Source organism: Pipistrellus hanaki (genome assembly GCF_964339955.1).
Source record: "Pipistrellus hanaki genome assembly, chromosome: 2".
NCBI lineage: Eukaryota > Metazoa > Chordata > Mammalia > Chiroptera > Vespertilionidae > Pipistrellus > Pipistrellus hanaki.
Window position 1 is genome coordinate 132,881,339 of NC_140504.1, and position 24,047 is coordinate 132,905,385.

Here is a 24,047-nt window from a genome sequence, read left to right on the forward strand (position 1 = left end):
ATAACATTTCTTCTTTTCTGCTTATTTCCAGTCCCTAGTCACCATCTCCCCTTTAGGTTATATATCTTCCTAACTAGTCTGAGTTCCTAGGAAATTTAACAAACATCTTTACCGCAACCAATCCTTTGAATTTAAATTTTATTTTATTTATATTTAACTTCACAAATACAAGATTTTTTTTTTAAGTGTACGTAATGCAAACCTCTCTCTCGGCCACACCCCAGGCTACATTAAAACTTTAGAATTTGCCAAATGCATGGAGAAGGGGAAACGGGGACGAAGGCCTCTGTCACGGCGAGTGTCACCGCGCCCACAACGTGCCCTCGCTGCGGAAGGATGGGACGCGCGGAGAAACGCCCAAACCCGGTCCCCGGGAATCCCGCGGAATCTCGGCACCGCCGGAACTCCTCAGGCGGGCGGAGGTTGGGGAAGAGGCTCTCGCGAGATCCGCAATTCTCGCGGGAACCGAGAGCGAGACCGTTCTCTGACGCACTTCCGGGGCTCCGGAACCGAGACCGGCCAGGTGGCTGCCAGCCGGAGAGATGGTGGTCACCAGGTCCGCGCGGCCTCGGGCCGACATCCAAGCTACGTCGCCCGAACGCTCCAGGCGGAAGGTAGGAAATTGCGAGGCTCCCTCAAGTCTGCTCGCCGCTTCGCAGAGTGGCTCCCAGTGAGGGGCAGGGGGCGGCGTCAGTGTCCCGCGCAGTGTGTGTGTGGGGCGGGGGGCCTGATGCTGGAGCATCAGGACGGGCCGGCCGCGCGTAGCTGCGCACCGGCCGCCGCTGAGCTTGTCACTTCCTTGGCTGTCTTTAAGGCGGCCCTTAGTGTGGAACCGAGAGGTTAGTTAACTTGCTTCGGGTAGCTCAACTCCAATGCACATGAACAGCTCAGACTTTTTAACTTTACTGGTAACACCGTACTAAGGATTTATTTTGGCCACCAAGCGTGAGCTGATTTAGCGGGTTTGGAGTGAAGGGCTCCTTTTCTCATGGGGAGGCCGGCGGTGACCCCACAGCACCCCCTTTTGGCGTGGGGAGGTCTACGGTGATGCCGCCTGGTGGCGCTAGGTGTTGCTGCCTCTGATTCTGTGATGGAGGAAAATTCTGTGATGAACGTTAAACGTATGCAAAGGTGAGGGCAGCGACCAGTTCTATTGGTGTGTGTTCCTAAACATATCTTTGCCCAGAGATAATAGTCTCCTTATTTCCTCTTCCCCATATGTTTCGGAATATGGGTTCACCTAGAATATTTGACATTTTTAGGTGTAGAAATATTTTCTATTATCATTATTATTATTATTATCATCATCATCATTATTTTGCTCTCTAAAGCCAGACTCAAGGACTTGGGTGAGGCGAGTGAAGCAGGGCCCTGCAAATGCAGGGACAGATACAGCATGTAAGTTTTTTTTTAAATAATGGATGGTGGTGTTGGGTTTTGTGTTTATCTAGTTTACTGAGGCTTTTTTTTTATTGCTTCTAGTTTACTTAGTTTTTTTTAGTGCTGTCTTAAAATTTGCTCCTGAGGGTAGCACCTCACTCACCTTTCCCATGTCCTGTTAACAGTGTGCCTTCTCTGGCTTACAGAATTCTGCTGAAAGAATTCAGTCGAATCCAAAAGGCAGGAAGGAATCTCCATCTGATGAATTAAGTACTGCTGAACCACAGAGCAATAGGAAACAAAGACCAACCCCTAAAACTGGGAAGAGGAAGAGCAGAACAAGAGCCTCATTATCAGAAATGAACAAACCAGATACTGATGGAGAGACCTCTGAAGCAGAGTCAAGTTTTTGTTCTGTATCTGAGCCCCAGAATTCCATTTTAAGAATAACTAGGAGGAGGCAAATCTTAGTTGCATGCACCCCAGTGTCCAGTGTTAGGAAAAGGCTGAAAGTAACTTCAATAAGTGAGTCTCATACTGAAGAAGAAGTCTCTGAAGCAGAATCGCATGTTTCAGGTATTTCTAGAATTGTGCCTTCTACGAGAACCAGAAGTAAGGCTAAATCCCTAACAGAGCCAAGCCAAGAATTACATTCAGAAGCTATTTCTGATGCTGAATCATCATGCTCAGAAATGTCTACATTTTCTGGAATTTCGACTAGGACAACAAGGAGTATGCAGAGGAAATTACAGGCACAAACAGAGGAGAAAAATACTGAAATTATACCAGGAAATGACAATCAAGTAATAAATACATCTATGAGTTCAGATACTAAACAAACTTCTTGTTTACAAGCAAGATCTCTTTCTCAGATAAATAAGCCAAATTTCTCTAATGAAATCTGTAATGACATGGATAATGATTCCTTCCATGGAAAAAAAACAACAGTGCAAAAATGCCAACGTCTTAATATAAAAAAGGAAAAACAGGCCAATGTTGCACCTCTCAAAGAAATAACAAAGCAGAATTGTAAGAGTTTAGATGAAGAAGCTGAAGGAAGGATAGATAAGGGGAAAGAAATTGAGAAAAATTCTGAGTTGAGTTTTCCTGAACTTCAGGACGCTGGCCTTCAGCAGTTAGTTTCTAAAAGGCATTCGACCCCCCAAAATAACAAAACTACACCAAAGCCCTCAAGTCTGAACTCTGAGGCTATAATGAAATCATTATCTCAAACATTTGCAGTTGTGGAAATAGACAGATGGACTGAAGAGAGAAAGAGCACCCCAAAAAGAAGTGACTTCACATCTAGCGATGACGGTGGTAGTGATGAAGAAGAGTGCACAATTATCGCTAATAGTGAGGACGTGAATGAGGAAAGAGAAGGAGATTTTGCGGGTGATACCAAACTGGACAATTCTGAGCTCAACACATCCCAGGATGATTCTGTTTTGTTACTTCTCAGCAGTGATGAAAGCCAGCAGTCTGAAAACAGTGAGGTTGAAGAGGACACTGTGTGTTTTGTTGAAAATAGTGTTCAAAAGGGCTCATTACATGGAGACTCAGAAAATAAGTTATGTGACAATGCATTGTTTGTAATTGACACAACTCCTGGATTAAGTGCTGATAAAAATTTTTACTTGGATGAGGAAGACAAGGCAAGTGAGGTTGCCATTGAGGAAGAAAAAGAAGAGGAGGATGAAAAAACTGAAGAACCATCAGACCAAGATGAAAATGAAGATGAGTTTAGTGATGAAGATGACTTACTAAGTGGCACAACGTCTAAACTGTAAGTCTTGCCTTTATTTTAAAAAGTGAGTTTTTGATACATATTTCAAGTGGCTAATTTACCATAAAAATATAAAATATTAAAAAGCCAGGGAGTTGAGAAAATTATTGCCTCGAGTTCTATATGGAAGTGCTCTTTTACCCAGAATTTCCTTCATTTATCTGGATGCCTATGTTAATCATATTTTCCCCAACAGTGATAGCTAAAAGTGCTTCTTTTGGTGATACATTAAAAGTCATTTGTTAGTATTTTCCTGCATGATTGTTAATAGCAATATAAAAGGGAAGAAAAAGAATTTGTTTTTTACTATATGTTGATTGTAGAGAAGCTGAAAAATAAAGAAAAGCCGTCTATCACCCACTGAAAGGCATTAATGTTTAGGGCTACTTCTTTAGTTTCTTTTTCTCTGCTCTAAATTTGTTTTTTCCAAGTGCAGGCCGTGGTACCAGTGTATCCATAAAATACAGGCATCCTAATAAGGAATTACATATTAATGGATGCCTAGTGAAATCAGTCTGAGGATAAACTTAGGCAATTTTATTTTTTAAAAGCCACGGTCCTCCATAGTAGTATAACGTACATTCAGGGTTGAGAATTTAAAGATGCTGCAATAGAATGATTTCACTTTCCAGTAAAGGTTGATTATCAAAACTTTTAGCTGCTCTGTTTATATGAATAATTAGGAAAGAAAGAGACTTAAGTCCAAGTATACTTGCTTATAAAAAGGACTTCTTGCCGAGACCGGTTTGACTCAATGGATAGAGTGTCGGCTTGGGGACTGAAAAGTCCCGGGTTCGATTCCGGTCAAGGGCATGTACGTTGGTTGCGGGTACATCCCCGGTAGGGGGTGTGCAAGAGGCAGCTGGTCGATGTTTCTCTCTCATCGACGTTTCTAGCTCTCTATCTCTCTCCCTTCCTCTCTGTAAAAAATCAATAAAATATATTTAAAAAAAAAGAAAAAAGGAAAAAAAAGGACTTCTCAGTAGTATAAAGTAGAAATTCTCATTACATTAATATAGTAGGACCCCAGGCCAACAGCAGAAGAATAATTTGTTAGATCTGGGGAAAGACATATTTTTTTAAAAGTTCCTGTGGGAAATATGGATGCTCATCTGTTTAAAACTTCCTTGGTTTAGCGGCACTACCAAATCCTTTGGTTACCCAGAATATTCTAAGTTTGGATAACTTGGAAATTCAGAGTAGAAGAATCTTTCTCATTGGTTTTATTTTTAATTTTTATCAGAGTTATTATTTTCATGTATTATCTCACTGGTTTTAGAGATGAAAGTATGTACATTTATTAACTCACTACCTACATATTGAGTTGAGCCAAATTGCCAGTGGCAACTCATCTTCTTTTCTGTAATTCTTTTCTTTATAAAAATCCTGTTAAGAAATCTATTGGCATATTATATGGCTTAATCCTCTTAAAGAAAATCTGGAGAATAAATTTGCATGTGCCCCCCAAAACTTTTTTGTTTAATTTATTATTCATCCCAGAATTTTTTTAAAAATATATTTTATTGATTTTTTTATAGAGAGGAAGAGCGAGGGATAGTTAGAAACATCAATCAGCTGCCTCCTGTACACCTACTGGAGATGTGCCCGTAACCAAGGTACATGCCCTTGACTGGAATCGATCCCGGGATCTTTCATTCCTCGCTATCCACTGAGCCAACCCAGTTAGGGTCCAGAATTTTTTTCTTAATGTCTTTTACTAGATTATGTATTTTTCATATTTTTAAAACTTAATTGTGAAGATAGGATCTGTTTTGATCATCGACAGTAAAAGGGGAGAGAAGGGGGAAAAAGTGATTTTTGAGCCCTGGCCAGATTGGCTCAGTGGATAGAGCATCAGCCTACAGACTGAAGGGTCCTAGGTTCGATTCCGGCCAAGGGCACGTGCCTGAGTTGCGAGCTCGATCCCCGGTGGGGGGTGTGCAGGAGGCAGCTGATCAATGATTCTCTCTCATCATTGATGTTTCTATCTCTCTCTCCTCCCTTTCTCTCTGAAATCAATAAAGAAATATATATATTTTTAAAAAGTGATTTTGAAATAGTCTCAATTGTTTCCATTTTGATTTAATTACTTGATCTTTAAGTGATTGTTTCTCTTTCAGTCTGAAGTTGACAAGCAGCAGCATAGACCCTGGTCTGAGTATCAAGCAGTTGGGTGGTTTGTATATAAATTTTAATGCAGACAAACTACAATCAAACAAGAAAACCCTAACACAGATCAAGGAGAAAAAGAAAAATGAGGTCAGTTACATAGAACCAGCCAATTACTTGTAGAAGTGATTAGTCCTTGATAAGTTACCAATTTTCCCACAGTGAAATCACAGCAAGCCTGCTGTGCTCCTTTTTTCCTTCTTTCCAGAACAATTGTTACTCTTTTTTATGAAGTCCTACTTGCAAAGGGTGACTCTCTTGCACCCACCAGTTATGATCCCAGGGGGAGTTATATTTTATTTTCTTGCTATACTTTTAGTTCGTAACTGTTCTGGACTGTGATGAGAATCTGAAGGCTGTGAGTGCCTGCCTCCCTCACCAGAAAAATACTTAAAATTGTACATTTAATTTCAGAAGAAAATCATAGGGTAGCTTTAGCCATCCCCTTGCACAGCTGCACATTTGTATTTTCTAGCCTTGCTGCCTCTTCAGGTCTTTCTTCAAGACTTTAAATCCAGGTGCCTGTTGTCTGTTCTTTCATATGTGCTCAGGCACTTGACCTCAAGAATTGCCATACTTCTTTATTTCCTGCCTGAACCAGCTCCGCCTCTTGTATTCTCTATCATGGTTAATGATGCCAAAATCTTCCCATTTTGCAATCAGAAAACATAGGCTACGAGGCTTCTTACATACTTTCTACTCTGTTCTCTCCTTTCACCCCAGTGTCACTGGCGCATGCAGGCCTTTAGACTACTGCAATAGCCTTCTTACTCATTGTTCTTCAAGCTATTCTCCATATTCTTCCTAGATTTCCTAAAAACATAAATCTGAGCATAATATTCTGTTAAGTTTTTTAGTGGTTCCTCAGTTTTTAAGGTGCCTTTATTACTCCAACTTTATTCACTTGCTGCGTTCTTGCCATCAAAGACTTCTATAGTTACCTAAACATACGGCAGTCTTTCCCAGGATAATGGAGAGAGAGATCACTGTCTTTGAGAAACATTCTTTGACCCTAGTGCTTCCCCTAACCTCCTTTGTGTGTCTGCAACACCCAGTATCAATTGAATCCATTATTAATTGTTATTTTATTATTAATTTAATAGTTATACAATTGTTATTTTATTGTCTTTTATTTTTGTATTCCTAAAACAGGATTTCTCAACCTCAGAATATTTGCATTTGGACTGGATAATTCTTTGTTGTGGGAGAGTGCTGCGCATTATAGGATGTTTAGCAGCAGGCTTGGCCTCTACCCACTAGGTAGCATCCACACCCCACACCATGTACACACACATTCACAAACACCAAAAATGTCTTCAGACATTGCCAATTGCTCCCAATGGAGAACCACTGTCTTAAACCCTAGTATGATACTTGACACACAACAAGTTCTTAATAACTTGTTAAACAGCTGCTCTCTTTTCTGAGTGATAGGAAAGTCTAGACTGCTACTGAACTATCCAGAAACTTCTAAACCTAAACCTGAATTGGGGATGTCTGGATTAATAATTGATAATGTTACATGTTATTAACCAAATTAATATATTCTGTATTCCTATAACTAGTTTGAGAACAAAGGAATAGTCTTTTTTTAGTTCTTACACTGGGAGAAATTACTAATTACCCTAAGGTTTCTTTTAGTCACATAAATGGTATTTATTATAATATTTAATTATCCTAGGCAAAAAGACAAAAAATGGAGAAGTAATTTAGGAAAGATTAACAGATTTGACTGCACAAAATTTTTTATAACTTAACATGTTAAGCGCCATGTCAGTCACCAGTGACTCACACTGTACTTTCATCCAGACCTCCTCAGTCACTGGTGCAGCCAAAATATTGGTGAAATCAGATATCATGGGCCAAAGGGAAAAGAAGACAAAACAGGTTTGGCGCTTACTATGGTAAGCAATTAAAAGCACCTTAAAGACAAGTAAAGGACCACATTCATATCACTAAGATACAAAATACATTTCTATAAATTAGTAAGGACACAACCCTAATTTAAAATTAAAAAACAAAAAAACCACTACAGGCATTCCCATAGAAGAGGACTTGATGTGTAAAGATGATCAACAATAAATGAAAATAGCCAAGAGACATCACTGACAACATACAAGAAGATAATACCCAGTGTTGGTGGCAATACGAAGATAAGGGCTCTAATTAACTGTTGGTACAAGTTTATACTATTTGAATGCAAGGCAATTAGCATTACCCGTATAATTTTTAAATAACACATTTTTGAATTTGTTTTATAGAAGTAATCACAAGTGTTCAGAGGTGGTGTTTATAATGACTAATGGAAAAATTTTTAATAGAATCGGTTAAAACTAACTGTCAGAAGGATACCTGTGTTGAATACAGCGATTAAGAAAATTGTTAACCTGTGTATTCATTGACATTGAAAGATACCTGAGGTAATCTGAGATATACTGAGTTGAAAAAAGCAGATTTGACTAGATAGGATGATCTCAATATAACATAAAAAGTATATGTTGTTGAATCAAAATCTGTATCACATGCTTAATAGTCTAGCCCTGTGGTCGGCAAACTGCGGCTCGCGAGCCATATGTAGCTCTTTTGCCCCTTGAGTGTGGCTCTTCCACAAAATACCACAGGTTGGTCTATTTTGAAGAAATGGCGTTAAAAGAAGGTTTAAGTTTAAAAATTTTGGCTCTCAAATTTCAATCATACTGTTGATATTTGGCTCTGTTCCCTAATGAGTTTGCCTGTTTCCTCAGATTACAAGCTGTTTAATAACATCAAAAGAACTTACTAAAAACCAGTCAGGTTTTCTTTAGGGATTTCAAGAGCCATTGTGGTATTGTTCCTATTATTTTTATTTTCCAGTTGTTGGGTCCAGGTGGCTGGTTGCACACCAATAAATACAAATGGACACAATGTAAATCCAATATGTGCAAATTCAGATTAGTAAAAGAAAGTTTAACTGATCAATTTCATAGATTTCCTAAAATAATCCTTCAATTTGCTTTCTAAAACATTTTTATCTGTAACAATAAAAGCATCATATGCTAATTAAATGGACGTCCTTCCGGATGACCCTCCAGCAAAGCCGGGGCTGCAAGGGAAGCCCCGTCCCCAGTGCCAGAGGGAAGCCATGGCTGGCAGCCAGGGGAAGGAAGGCCTCCTCTTGCAAGAATTTTGTGCATTGGACCTCTAGTTGTAATATAATATACAAATTTAAAGACAGGTACAACTTTGCATAAAAAAGGTTAATATAGCCCGGCCAGTGTGGTCCAGTGGTTGAGCATTAACCTGTGCCCCAGGAGGTCACCAGTTCAGTTTCCTGGGCAAGGCATATGCTTATGTTACACACTCTGCCCCCAGTGGGGGGCGTGCAGGAGGCAGCTGATCGATGTTGATGTTTCCGATGTTTGTATCTCCCTTCCTCTCCCCAAAATCAATAACATTTTTTTTAAAAGGTGAATTTATTTGGAGTAGTCTTCAGTCTGAGAGATGTTTTCGTAATAAGGCAAAAATGATGAAAAAGTTATATGACATTTTGTAATTTTAGAACAAATTTAATATTTTCACAGATTATGCAGAAAGCCATCATTACTCCTGATTTTGAAAAAAACTACTGTGTCCCACCGTATCGTGAATCAAAACATCAGCTTCAAAAACAACGCAGAGTAAGTACAATGGCTCATTATTTACAATGTTTAGATATGTTCAATTCATGTATGACAGGGTTATACAACTAAAATATATATATTTATTTTTTTATTTTTTTTTTATTTTTTCTTTAAAGGAAATTGTTACGGATACCCAAGGGCTTATAAAATGTGGTTCCATAAACATGTTTTATATGGATTTTCACAAAGTGAAAGTGCACTGAATGGTGCACATAGGTATAACTTTTTTTCTTAAAAACAATGGCAATTACCATGCAAGATCACTGTCTATTCCTCTAGGCTTACGCTACCATTCACTAAAGGCCAAGAACTGTTTGTCTGTTGTAGTATGTTGTAGGGGACTTAATGTAGCAAGCTAAAAATCTGGTCTATTTAATCTACCAAATGAACTGGTTTCTTTAATAGAATATGGTGGGATGGGGGTGTTTTCTTCCATCTGACATTTCAACTGATAAGCATAAAGAAGTTATCAAGGGAGTTTGGAGGAAATTTAAGGAAGGTGCTCCAATAATGTCACTAATATTATATGATACACCTAGGCACATGGTAGATACTTGATAATATTGGTTGTATGAATGCAACAAAAAATTAAGCAAATCACTTGCTAGGAGTTTTTAGAAGAATAATTTTTTAATATTTTCTTAAATTGATTTTAGAGAGAGATATATATCAATCAGTTGCCTCCCATATGCACTCTGAAGGGGACTAAACCTAAAACCTGGGTATGTGTCCTGACCAGGAACTAAATTGGCAACCTTTTGGTGCATGGGATGAGATGCCTAACCAACTCAGCCATACTGGCCACGGCTAATTTTTATTTTTATTTTTTATTTTTTATTTTTCAAAATATATTTTTATGGATTTCAGAGGGGAAGGAAGAGGGAGAGAGACATAGAAACATCAATGATGGGAGAGAATCTTTGATCGGCTGCCTCCTATACATCCCCCACTGGGGAGCAAGCTTGAAACCCTGGTATGTGCCCTGACTGGGAATTGGAACTGGGGCCTCCTGGTTCATAGTTGGACTCTCAACCACTGAGCCACACTGACCAGGTTACTTTTATTTTTTAAGAAGTAATACAAATTTCTGGACTGTTGGAGTGAATAACTTTGAGATACCTGACTCGCTAAAGAAAAGTGTTAATGTTTACATTTAAACTTCAGAAGCAAAAACGTTTTTATACAGTATCTCTTGTGTAGGCTATTTTATTTTATTAATTTTATTTATTTTTATTTTTTTTAATTATGTATTTTATTGATTTTTTAGAGAGAGGAAGGAAGAGAGTTAGTTAGAAACATCGATGAGAGAGAAACATCGACCAGCTGCCCCCTGCACATCCCCCACTGGGGATGTACTCATAAGCAATGTACATGCCCTTGACCGGAATCGAACCCGGGACCCCTCAGTCCGCAGACCGACGCTCTATCCACTGAGCCAAACCGGTTTCAGCTGTGTAGGCTACGTATTTTAGACAATAGAAAATAAGCTGTGGATTATTCTCCTAGTAAGTCAGTAATTCTTACTAAAATACCAACAAATTTAAAGTATCCCTCATGTATGAAATTAGTAATGCTTTACCTAATTTACCATAGAGATCACTTGTGGTTTCATTCCTTTTATACAAAATAAATCTGGAGACTAATACATTCTGTAAAGTAACACCTTATTTGTTTTAATGAAATTTTCTGTGTGTACAATTTTGGGGGAAATAAGGTATAGTTTATACACTTTATTAAAGTTAGAATGTTGTTTATTTTTGAAATCTGAATTTCAGAAAGAACGACAAAAAACAGCAGGTGATGGCTGGTTTGGTATGAAAGCTCCAGAATTAACAGATGAACTAAAAAATGATCTCAAAGCACTGAAGATGAGAGCTGGCATGGACCCAAAAAGGTTTTATAAGAAAAACGACAGGGATGGCTTCCCTAAGTACTTCCAGGTATGAAGCAAACGGAATAGTGGTGGTGACATTCTGTGGATTTTAGCTTGAAAAGCATTATAGTGTGATCTTTCTGTCTACTCTTAGATGAATATTTGCAATGCACATCTGCTCAAGCCATAAAACAGTCAGAACCCAATTCATACAGCCACCAGCTTGTGATGGCTTTTCATAGAGAGAGACAGTGTTGCAGATGGTAACTAGTTCCTAGGTCAGCTCTCTAAAAGTTAAGGAACCTATAAGGTGAGTGTTCCATCTATGAATCCTACTAGCTTATGAGCAAGAATTCTTTTAGAATGGAGGGGGAAGGAGGGAGTCATTTGTACCAACTCTTCTTTTCAAGGTAGAGGGATATCCCCACGCAACTAGAAAACAAATTTAAAAAATTGGTTTTCAAAGTATTTTCAGATGAAAGCCCAATGGAGTCATGGAGTCATCCTCTGGAGCTCTCAAGTTCATTTAGTTCTTGACTACCTTTCATGTCATTCATCTGGATTATTAATTAGAACAATCTGTTCTCCCTTCTAGTACATCCTCCATGTTGCAGCTATCGATAGTTGTTCTAAAAAAGGGGCAATCTGTTCAGTGATAGCACAAATATCACTTAATGATACCTTCAGTGATACTTTGTGGCCTTGATAGGGCCTTTCCCAATCTGCACCCAAACCAGTTCACCAGCCCTCACTTTGTCACATAGCCCTCTTATGCGTGAACACACTCAACTATTCAGTCTTCTCGGAATATACACAGACTGTTGTTGGCATGTGCTTGGCTCTGCCATGTTTGCTGGTGAAATTTTATCCATATAAGTCCAAGCTAAAATGTCATCTTTTGTGAAACCTTAGACACAATTGTGTCTCTCTTAGACACAATTGGTCACTCAGTTTTTAGAGCATTGTAATCTTTTGTTAAGCATAATACTGTGGTATGCTTTAATTTTGTAGTTACCTATCTGTGGATCTTCTAAGACTGAGCTACTCATTGCCAGGGACCATAAGATCTTTATCTTTGCTTCCCTATTCCTAGGACAGTGCCTGGCTGTCCTATATAAAATTGTTTGAATCTATGAACTAATGAAGAATGGTCAGTAAAAAGGTTCTAAGCTGACAGGATTTATAATAATCTAGGACAGTGGTTGGCACACTGCCGCTTGCGAGCCACATGCAGCTCTTTGGCCCCTTGAGTGTGGCTCTTTCACAAAATACCACGGCCTGGGCAAGTCTATTTTGAAGAAGTGGCATTAAAAGAAGTTTAAGTTTAAAAAATTTGGCTCTCAAAAGAAATTTCCATCGTTGTACTGTTGATATTTGGCTCTGTTGACTAATGAGTTAGCCGACCACTGATTTAGGAGATGAAATAGATGTGAAGTAGAATTTATGTATCGATTTCATTAAATTGGGAAGCTAAAACAGGAGTTTATATTATCTGTCCCACTTTTTTCCTCTAATTACACTGTTCATCAAGAACTCACTTTACTGTCTAACACTAAATTATATAAGGAATTTTGGGTTTTATTATAAACTAATGAAGAAATGTCATTAGGACCTAATGCAGATTGAATAGGTGATTTATTTTTGCTCTTAAAAATAGCAAAATTAATTTTAATGTTGGTGTAATGTATGTTTATGTTTTTCACTTCTATAAATAAGAGCTACTCTGAAATAGGAAAGCAGCATTGCATTCAGGTGTCATATGACTTATTTTATCAATTGCTCATAGATTGGCACCATTGTTGACAATCCAGCTGACTTCTATCATTCACGAATTCCCAAGAAGCAAAGGAAGAAAACTATTGTGGAAGAACTGCTGGCCGATTCTGAGTTTAGAAGGTAAAGGAATTTATGTTTCACTTTATAAAATGTATGCTTTCCTTTAGAATATGCGTAAACTTAAAATTTCAGATATTTTTAAATGCTTTATTTTAGCATGCTTTCTCAAAAGCAGCACTACTTAACATTTTGGATGGGATAATTCTTTATTAGGAGGGCCTTTCTTGTGCATTGTAGGATGTTTAACAGCCTCCTTGGCCCCTTCCCACTGTATGCCAGTAGCAATACTCCATTCATAACAATAAAAATGTCTTCAGACATTTCCAAATGTCCCCTGCAGAGCATAAGCATTCCCATTTTACTACTACTGCTTTAGAGAGATGAAAATATTTGACTGGCTAGAGATGAATGAGCCTGCAAAAAAAGACTAGGAACGAATAACCAAGGGGATATTAAGAAAACCAGGAGGACACAATGACATAGAAGTCAAGGAAAGAATGTTTTAAGCAGGTATAAGCCAGAGGGAGTGATTAACAGAAATGCTGCTGAGAGATAAGAACTAAAAAAAACTTCCTTTGGATTTAGTTACAGTAACTTTGGCAGGGGCTTTAGGGGAGTGATGGGGAAGAAAACAATTGGAGAGTGAGCTGAAAATGAAGAAATGGCGTGGCTGTTGTGGCTTAATGGTTGAGTGTCGAACAGGAGGTCTCTGTTTGATTTCGGGTCAGAGCACATGCCTGGGGTTTTAGGCTCGATCCCCAGCAAGTGGCATGCAGGAGGCAGCCTATCAGTGATTTTTCTCTCATCATTGATGTTTCTTTCTCTCTCTCCCTCACCCTTTCTGAAATAAATTTAAAAATATATTTTTTAAAGTAAGACTTTTAAGAAGTCTCAGCAATTTAAAAAAAGAAAGTGAAGAAATGGACATAACTCTTTGAAGTTCTGTTGTGAAGAGGAAGAGAGAGGCAGGGCAGTAGATGTGGAACAATTTGAATATGTTTAAAGCTCCTTGAAGCAGCTACTTATCTATACTAATAAAAAGGGTAATATGCTAATTAAACAAGGTCGACTGGGACATCTTCCAGTCGTCTGGTCCTCCTTCCAGACAAAGCCACAGTGGTGGGGCCAAAGCAGAGGCAGTTAGGGGCGATCAGGCCTGCAGAGGAGCAGTTATGAGCGATCAGGCCGGCAGGCAGAGGGGTTAGGGTTGACTAGGTAGGCAGGCAGGTGAACGGTTAGGAGCCAGTAGTCCCGGATAGTGAGAGAGATGTCCAATTGCCATTCCCTGAGCGGTCCCGAATTGGAGAAGGTGCAGGCCTGGCTGAGAGAGGCCCCCTCCCCCATGCAGGAATTTCATGCACTGGGCCTCTAGTATATTATAGGAGATTTAAAAGCATACCTCTGCTAAAATTCCAGATTGGTTTAATAGCAAAAATGAAAATATTTATCAAGGGTTCTAAAAATAATATAGATTGTGGGTATGAAAAATGTGCTTTTCTTTGTTAGGTGGTTTTTGGTTTTGTTTCATTTTTTTCAAATTATTTTTGTTGATTTTAGAGATAGAGGGAGGGTAGGGGGAGAGAGTGAAACATCAATTTATTGTTACACTTATCTATTCGTTCGTTGGTGCCCTGACCAGGGATCGAACCCAAAACCTTGGCCTGTTGTAATGATGCTTTAACCACTGAGCTACCTGGTCAGGACTGGCTTTGTTTCATTTTTAATCTAACCTTAGATTTGTTAGAAAGTCTGTATAAGTTGTATTTTGGGCATTGAATGAGCTGTAAAGTTGTAAAGGCTTAAATAGCTTCTGTTTTAGAGAGAATTTTAGCTAATCCTCGGATTTAGTAATGTGATATCCTGTTTCCCCAAAAATAAGATAGTGTCTTATATTAATTTTTTCTCCCAAAGTTGCGCTATGTCTTATTTTCAGGGGATGTCTTATCTTTCCATGCGCTAGGTCGTATTTTCGGAGGATGTCTTATTTTCGGGAAACACGGTAACATTTAACACAATGAATGTGCTTTAAAACAAAGGAATTTTGTGTGTTTAGAGAATTTTTTAACTTCGTAATTAACTGTGGACTGACAGCTTCTAGCTACAACAGCATTATTTTTCTGCAATAAATTGTGCTTCTGTGTTTCCAAAGCTCAATGGGGAAATATAGTCTATAGTAGCAATTCTCTGGTCTGAGGATGCCTTCACACTCTGAAGAATTATTGAAGACCCAGAGAACTTGCGTTCTGTGGGTTACATTTATCAATATTTACCATAATGGAAATTAGAATTTAGAAACTTATTTATCAATTTATTTTAAAGTAATAAACCCATTGCAGATTAACATATTTTCATGAACAAAACAAAAATAATTAAATTTAAATATCTTTAATGTCTGGCTTAAAGATAGTTGGAGCCTCATACCTGCTTCTGTGTCAGTCTGTTGTGATACAACACATTGTGTGTGTAGCCTTAAGAAAACTTCCCTGTACACTCATGCGGTAGGCAACAATGTCAGTATACTTGTAAAATAGTGTTTACTTAACGGACTCCTGGAAGGGTCTCCTTCCCAGACCATATTTTGAAACCATTGGTCTTTGGAATATTTCTTAAGGTTCTAAGAAGTATGTTGTGTGTTTACAGGTAAGTGCAAACTTTTTGTTTTACTTAATCCTTTATTTACATTTTTATCTCACAAAAATACTTAAAGCATTTGATATTAGCTGGATGTAGTGCATGAGTTTCTAGTGTCTGAAAGTTTTCAAAAGCTTCCCTATATAGTTGTCACTTTTTCTCACTAGACTATAAGCTCCATGAGGGCAGAGAGTTTGACTGTATGGTTCACTCCTCTGCCCTAACTCCTAGTATGGCTCCTTACACATAGTGGAATTTAGTACAAATATAATGAATAGATGATAAAAATACAAACACAGGAACTTAGTACAAATGTGATGAATAGATGGTAAAAATGCACACACAAAAAAATTGAAATTTAAAAGCGGGTTTCACCTCCCCAAAATGTTACATTAATGTCTAAAGTCTGATTTGTCATACTTTAGAACTTAAAAGTTTGGGTTTTATTTTTAGATATAATCGAAGGAAGTACTCAGAGATCATGGCTGAAAAAACAGCAAATGCAGCAGGAAAGAAGTTCCGAAAGAAGAAGAAATTTCGCAATTAAGATTCGCCAAGCAAGCCACAGTATTTTCACTCTCTCCTTTATTTATTTACTAAAGATGTCTTTCAAAACTAACACCATCACAAAAAATTAACATAGACTGGCACTATTTATTTATAGGGATTTTTCTGTTTGGAAAAGTTGATTTGAGTGAGATTCGATCATGTGCCCATTGGAGTAAAAGTAGATGGGTCTACAAAAACCCAACCCATGTTTAGACCCATAGAGGGGGGAAAAGGAAAAGAATCTTAACAGATTTAATGGACATTTTGTAAAGTTTTCAATGCTTGGTTATTAAAGAAAATTGAATTAAAAGAGATTTAGAAAGTATAATGTTTGTTAACATATTAAAAAAAAACTTGAATATGATAAAAAATAATGTAATTGTATTGTAATTAACAGTATTTTAATTAAAGATGTGGGGGATGGGGTGTGTGTGTAAGGGAAAGATAGTAGACAGGAAATGGTCTTTTGTTAGCTGTAAATTTAGGTCCAAAAAATAGAGTTCTGGACTGAGATACACAGATCTACTTGTGGCCAGTGTAAAAGTCATAGTTGAAACTAAAGGAATAATACAAAAGGACTTAAAACATAATTAAGACTACCTAGAAAGGTTGGATTAAAGCTGATGAAGGACTTTCAAAATACCTTAAGATTTTAAAAAAATATATATTTTATTGATTTTTTACAGAGAGGGAGAGAGAGGGATAGAGAGTTAGAAACATCGATGAGAGTCATTGATCAGCCGCCTCCTGCATACCCCCCACTGGGGATGTGCCTGCAACCAAGGTACGTGTCCTTGTACAGAATCGAACCCGGGACCTTTCAGTCTACAGGCCAACGCTCTATCCACTGAGCCAAACCAGTTTCTGCAATACCTTAAGATCTTGAACGATTTATAAAATGGCCTGTCTTGTTTCAAAATGTTTTTAAGATAGCTTACTTAAAAAATGCATACAACACAGCTATTTTTTTAAGTGAAGAAATTAGAAAAAGGAAATTGAGGATGGAATAAATTAGATGAAGCCAGGGTGAAAGTTAATAAAACAATTCTGTGACACATGGTAAAGGTGGGCTGTGAATTTTCTAACATCTAATAACAAAAATCAGTTCCATGTCAGTGTTCTGCCAAAAAAAACTACTTTAAAGAAACATTCCTATTAAGACCTGAGAAAACGTCCTTGGGTCCTTCCCATAACAAGAATGTGAGATGAGAGGCAATACTTGGCAATCGAGACCATAAATGGCAGAATTTTAAGAAAATGAAAAGGGGTAGGGGGCAGGAGGCTGTATAGAAAAGTTCACTAGAACCTTGAGTAAAGTTTTGGGATAAATTCATGGGATCCTACTCTTAGAAATAGCAAGTAAAGAAATGTTTCCTGCTTTAAAAGTAAAGAAGGAATGCTTCCACTTACTAATAAGAGTCCATGAAGCAGGGTCAACAACATGACCTGTAATTAAATGTCATAGCAGATCAGTGTTTTATCAAAGAAAATAATCTCAAAATGAAATGCGAAATTAGGTATGGGGAGTTTCTGATATGGAAAAGGTTATTAGTAAATACTAAACACCAACTGCAAGACAAAAACTGTTTTAGCCTCAGGTGATGGGTGGTTCATCATGCATGTTCATTCCAGTTATTACTGCGTTACAAATTACCCCCAGAATCAGTGACTCAGAATAACCGTTGTTTTCATTGTATCTCGTGATTTGATGGGGCACGGCTTGTTGCTTTTACATGCTATTGAATTAGAAGTATTCAGCTGACAGCTAAGCAAATCTGGAAGGTTCAAAACGCTCCCCAACATGTCTGGCACCTTATAATGTTCTCTTAAAAGTAGGATGATAATTGAAATTTTTCTTAAACAGTATAGCATAAAAATTGCTATGAAACCAAAACAAAACTCACAAGTTTTGTGTGGCACTGAAGGTTCTAGCATGGTTAAATGGCCTCAGCACGTAGTATTTAGGACTTTTTACTTCCCACGTACCTCCTTCATAATCGCTCTCTAAGGTAAGGAGTGAATTGAATAAGGTTGCTGTGTTAAGAGGTCACCCTGTGTAGTCCTATCGCCCTACCAGGGAGAAGCCTGTCACCCTCTTCCAAACAAGCGGAAATTGAACTTGTGGCATTCCCGAGCCAGACTTTTTCTATTGAAGGTAAGGGATGGTGGATTATTCTTCATGGCTTACCTGAGAAGTTCTGCGGCCAGGGTGCTCTTCTAGAAGTTTGCAAAGCAGGGACTGGTAGGACTCGGGCACCAAATTTCTGACCTCAAACCCCATGCAACATTCTGAAATTTTGACATCTTGTTCATTAATGAAAGAGAAAATGAGTTAGTAGAAGAATAAGTCAGCTTACCTCTAGAATGTGAACCTTTATCACAGCTTTCACTACAGTCTTCAATACGTGGTGCTGGAAAAAAACAGATAAATGTAAAAGAGAAATTGGACCACTTTCTTAGACCATATATGAAAATAAAATGGGTTAAAGACTTAAATGTAAGACCTGAAATAAAACTTATAGAAGAAAACAGGCAAACTCTGACATCAGTCTTTTATCTTTTTCAATATGTCTCCTTTGGTAAAGGCAACAACAAAAATAAAAACTATATCAAATTTTATAAGATTTTGCACAACAAAGGAAACCATAAACAAAAAGACAACCTACTGAATAGGAGAAAATTATTTGCAAATGGTATCCCTGATAAGAGGTTAATACCCAAAATATATAGGGAACTCATACAGCTTAACACTCAAAAACTATCCAATTAAAAATGGCAGAGGACCTGAGTAGACATTTCTCCAAATAGAACATCTAGATAATCAATAGACAAAAATAAAGCTCAAAATCATTGATCAAGGAAATGCAAATCACAATGATATACCACTTCATACCCATCAGAAATCATTAAGTGCTGGTAAGGATGTGGAGAAAAGGGAACTGTTTTGTAGGGATTGTAAATTGGTGCAGCTATCATGCAAATCAGTGGAGATTCCTCAAAAAAAAAAAAGCTGCCATGTGATAGCAATTACATTTCTAGGTATGTAGCTGAAGAAAACAAAAATAGGATCTCAAAAAGATGTATGCATCCCTATGTTCACTGCAGTATTATTTACAATAGCCACGATACAGAGCAACCTTGGTGCCCATTGACAGGTGATAAATGGGGATAAAGATGTGAATTAACACACAAACACACACACACAATGTAATATCCTACTAGAGGGGCTCAGTGCATGAATTCATACACAGGTGGGGACCCTATGCCTGGCCAGCAATTGGGGCAGATCGGGGCTGTCTTGCGCAGTCCCCATGGTAGGTTGGCCAGCTGGGGAGAGACTGCAGGAGAGCTCCAGGGCACGTCCAGCCCTGTCTTGCCCAGTTCTGATTGGCCATATCCCAGCAGCAAGCTTAACTACCAGTGGGAGCGTCTGCCCCTTTTAGTCAGTGTGTATCATAGCAAGTGGTTGCTAATATGCTAATGATATAGCCTTAGCATATCATTAGCATATTATGCTTTGATTGGCTGAATGGTTGACTGGATGACCAGACACTTAGCATATTAGGCTTTTATTACATATAAGGTATATAATAAAAGCTTAATATGCAAATTGTCCCCGTGGGTGGGAGTTCAACTGACCAGGAACTAGACGTGTGCTGATCACCAGGGGGCGACGTGGCACTGGTAGCAGGCAGCAGTGGAGATGCTGCTGGCCCTGATGGACCCTAATGGAAGTGGGACCATGGTGGGATGGTGGAGCAGGTGAGTGGGCGGCGCCAGGCCAAGGCGGGTGTAAGCTGGGGCCCTGGTCACCCCACAGATCAGCCCTAATTGCTGGCCAGGCCTAGGGCCCCTACCTGTGCATGAATTTCATGCACTGGGCCTCTAGTTCAGCAATAAAAGGTATGAAATCTTGCCATTTTTCAAGAGCATGGTTGGACCTAGAGGGTATGATGCTAAGTGAAATGAAAGAACAGCCTGGCCACCGTGGCTCAGTAGTTGAGCCTCAACCTATGAACTTGGGTGGGGGTGCGGGGTCACCGTTTGATTCCAGGTCAGGGCATATGCCCGGGTTGTGGGCTCGGTCTCCAGCGTGGGGCAGCAGGAGGTGGCTGATCAGTGATTCTCATTATTGATGTTTCTATCTCTCTGAAATGAATAAAAACATATTAAAAAAACAAAGCAAAACAGAAACAGACCCATAGATATAGAGAACAAGCTGATGGTTACCAAAGGGCAGGGGGGTAGCAGAATGGGGGAGGGCCCTTGGAATTTATGTGTAACATATGACCTTCCAACCAAATCTGTCACTTCTCCCCACTTCAGCTATGACAGAAGGTCATCTCAGCTGCCTTGATCTGGAGGGTAGCAGATGTCCAAGCGAAATAAAAGGTTGTTAAACTGGCCCAGTGCCTTTCCTTGTTCTTCATTTGATCACAACTTTAGCCCTTGTTGCATATTTTACCCGACTATAGCCCTTTAGGGTTGACTTATATTTTTTAGTGAAATAATTATCCTGATTTAGTCTGAGGCATTGGAATCATGATGACCCTACAGTTCCTCAAGCTCAATCTCATCAATTTCAATTACCTTCATTTCCACTGCACCTCAGCTAATCACTATCATGGCCTTCGACTCATTACTTAAATCTTCAGTGGTCAGGATTCTGAGCTCTTGACGATTTCAATCCACTTTCCTGTTAGACTTCCCTCTTTTCTTTCCGACCCAACCTTGGCTGCAGTTGTAATTACCTATTGTGGTTTCAAAAATACTGATGCCTGGACCCCAAGTCCAAATATTGTGAAATCATGATCTCAAGTATCCCAGACACTTCCCGCAATCCTCCACCCCCATCAGGGTACATTTTCCTCCCAACCAATTTGGACCGAATTGGTTAGACATTTCAAAAATTATTTCTATATCCCATTCATCTTATTCTCTAGGTTTTTTTGTTTTGTTTGTTTCTTTGTTTCATTTACTCTCAGCCAGGGAACTAGTATTTATCTGTCCAGATTACTGAGATTTAGGAAAGTACAATGAAGCTATTTACTTTCAGCTGAGCGTTCACTGCTACTCCACATTTATTTTCAATTTGGGTTAACCCCCCACCAAATTCATTCATTTGTTCATTCATTCATCATTCTGCAAGTCAGCTAGTAACCACAAAATTGAGTCCTATGCATTACGTAAGTACCAGGGTACACCAGTGAAGAAGACATAGCTCTTACACCCAAGGAGCTCATGGGAGATAAACAGCATGCTTGCATTCTCCCAGAGGCCTCCCAACACCCACTCCTACCCTCAGCAGATTACCCTGTCTCCTACTTCACTCAGCCTGCCAAGGCCATCCGGTTAGGCTGCCTTAACTCCACCTGTTAGAGAAACAATTTCTATATGCATCCCATCTGCTATAGTCAATGGCTTTTCTCCCCTCTGTCTTCATCTCTTCTGACCAGGAAATGTTTGACACCACTGACATTTCCCCCTTTTAAAAAAAAAACCTTTTTATTGATTTCAGAGAGGAAGGAAGACAAAAACATCAATGAGAGAGAATCATTGATTGGCTACCTCCTGTCACCCCACCCCCACCACACTGGGGATCGAACTCACAACTCAGGCATTTGCCCTGACTGGGAATGGAACCATGACCTCCTGGTTCATAGGTGGACACTCAACCACTGAGTCATGCTGGCCAGGCTGGCCTTTCCCTCCTTGAAGCTCTAGTTTCTTTTGGCTTCTGCAGGAAAATGAACTTTTCTTCACTGGCTTTCTTACTTGTGGGTTTCCCATAATGCCTGATCTCTTATTTCTTATACTGTGTGACATGAATACTTTATCCTCCCTCTCTTTCAGCTTCTGCTCTCACCTTTCTTCAGAAGACTCAAAAATCTCCATCTTTTATCTCTACAGCCTTGCTCCACATGTCCATTATTCCAATAACTGTGATATGCCCAGCCAGGTATCATGAAGTCATCTCATATCCAGAACCAGAAACATCTACTTTCTGAGATCGTTAAATAAGCACTTAGCACTCACTTTGCCTGGCACATAGTAGGTACTCAAAGGAAAGCTACTATTTCTCTGTTCGCTATCATACCCCCATTGAAGTCTTCCTAAAACAGTTTTAATGACTTCCTGCATTTTACCTTCTATGAGCCACCTTTGCTTAACAAAACATGTGGAAAACCCTACATTCCAGATCTGACATTCAAGATCCTCTTTAAAATGATGCCACCACAGATTTATATTCCCCACTCTCCTGTCCGTGCACCAAACTCCATTTGTGCTGATCATTTGCCTGTTACTCTGGGTTGCCGGAAGCTACATTTCTCAAATTCCCTTGCCAACTACCTTTCAGGTGAGACAATGCCCTAAGACTGGGGAGCAGAAGGGGAGAAGTCCGGGTATTTATCTCCCTCATTGTCCTGAGTTGGGTTGTCGCTCGGTTATTTCCCAGGTCCCACCAGGCAGCCTCCCACCTATTGGCCCAGGCTTCTGGGCTCTGGTAACACCATCTCCTCCCATTCTCTCTCTAGCACTAGGGGTGATAGAGGTGTCCTGCTGTTGCCATCTCTGGATGCCTACACTTTCAGCATTTCTACCACCTGTGTAACAACCCCTTATAGTCTCTGAGCAGTGGTCGGCAAACTCATTAGTCAACAGAGCCAAATATCAACAGTACAACAATGGAAATTTCTTTTGAGAGTCAAATTTTTTAAACTTAGACTTCTTCTAACGCCACTTCTTCAAAATAGACTTGCTCAGGCTGTGGTATTTTGTGGAAGAGCCACATTCAAGGGGTCAAAGAGCCCCATGTGGCTCACGAGCCGCAGTTTGCCGACTGCAGATCTAGAGTGATGTGTATTTCTGCCTGGACTTGACTAATACATTTCAGCCAAACCAAACGTTGATATTGAATGCTTGCAGGCAGTCAACATACACCGAGTTCTATGCAGGCCAGCTGCTGTGCTGGATACAGTGAGTTTTATCATGTATGTCTTTGTTCATATGGTTAACTCCTCTAATATCTTTTTCATACCTCCATCCCACCTAATAAAATACTACTGACCTTTCAGGCCTATTCAGAAACCAATATTTTGAGCATCTCCTCTGTGCGAGGCATTGTGCTTGGTACAGGGGGCGGGGTGTCCCAGGCATCACAGAGCTGGCAGTCTACATTTCTTCATGAAATCCTTTTTCATGTTTTTCCTTTTTCATGTTTTCTCCACTGATGTGTATACTCTTTTTTTAAAAAAATATATTTTATTGATTTTGTACAGAGAAGAAGGGAGAGAGATAGAGAGTTAGAAACATCGATGAGAGAGAGTCATCAATCAGCTGCCTCTTGCACACCCCCTACTGGGGATATGCCCACAACCAAGGTACATGCCCTTGACCGGAATCAAACCCGGGACCTTTCGGTCCCCAAGCCAATGCTCTATCCATTGAGCCAAACCAGTTTCGGCTGATGTGTATACTCTTGAATTTCCCATTTTACTGTGCTTATTTTTATTTTATTTGTAATTACTTAGCAAATACAACTTATTTTTATGTAACTGTTCCATATGCGTGTATATATGGAACATATATATTACATACACATACAAAAATTTAGGTAAACCTATGAGGTAGGTATTATCCTCATTTTATACCTGAAGAAATGGGCACAGAGAGGTTAAGTAACCTGCCTAAGGTCACAGAGCAAGTAAGTATAACTCTTTTGTCACATTTCCATTTTATGTTGGCCTTGCACTTTAGCTATCTGCATACCTGCTATCACCAGCAGAAACTGCTGAACTTTTCTCTTCTTTTACTGTTATGGAATGCATGAGTTATAGCTGGAAATATAGCCACCTGGGGGTGAGGGAAACTATGATTCCCACCTTTTCATGGGATGGGAGTGAAAGTGTATATGCAACTTATGGACAGTGTCCTTCAAAGGAAGGCGAGTTTAGAGAGGAGCTGTGTGCTGACCTGATGGTAGAGGCAGAAGCAATCATCTTGGAACAAGAGTGACAAGTTGTACTTTGAGGAAAAACAATGAGGAGAAACCTGGTTCTCTTATGATCAAATCGCTATCACTGTTATTTCGAGTTTCCTGTCACTCAAATCCAATCCTAATTAATTAATGGAATCACCAATCCATGGCTCTCTGTCCCTCACT

The 24,047-nt window shown here is 39.2% G+C and overlaps 1 protein-coding gene across 2 annotated transcripts; it reads left to right on the plus strand.

The window, feature by feature from the left end:
• Window positions 1–463: 463 nt before the first annotated feature.
• DNTTIP2 (deoxynucleotidyltransferase terminal interacting protein 2) lies at window positions 464–16,211 on the plus strand. Of its 2 annotated transcripts, none has more exons than XM_084873417.1 (7): window positions 464–614; window positions 1,587–3,166; window positions 5,287–5,425; window positions 8,896–8,991; window positions 10,770–10,934; window positions 12,654–12,763; window positions 15,788–16,211. In XM_084873417.1, exons 1-7 carry the CDS (start codon window positions 543–545, stop codon window positions 15,879–15,881), a joined length of 2,256 nt encoding a protein of 751 aa, XP_084729543.1. In that variant the 5' UTR covers window positions 464–542; the 3' UTR covers window positions 15,882–16,211. The 2 variants fall into 2 exon arrangements, with proteins under 2 accessions (XP_084729543.1, XP_084729542.1); XM_084873416.1 differs by having other exon boundaries at window positions 468–614; window positions 1,566–3,166.
• Window positions 16,212–24,047: the final 7,836 nt, after the last annotated feature.

What these genes read in the sequence shown, in the direction of transcription:
- DNTTIP2 (XM_084873416.1), top strand. Translation starts at nt 543, where the DNA reads ATGGTGGTCACCAGGTCCGCGCGGCCTCGGGCCGACATCCAAGCTACG. An exon ending in AGCTTCAAAAACAACGCAGA is followed by an intron (nt 8,992 to 10,769) that starts GTAAGTACAATG and finishes TCTGAATTTCAG; the next exon opens with AAAGAACGACAAAAAACAGC. An exon ending in GCCGATTCTGAGTTTAGAAG is followed by an intron (nt 12,764 to 15,787) that starts GTAAAGGAATTT and finishes TTTTATTTTTAG; the next exon opens with ATATAATCGAAGGAAGTACT.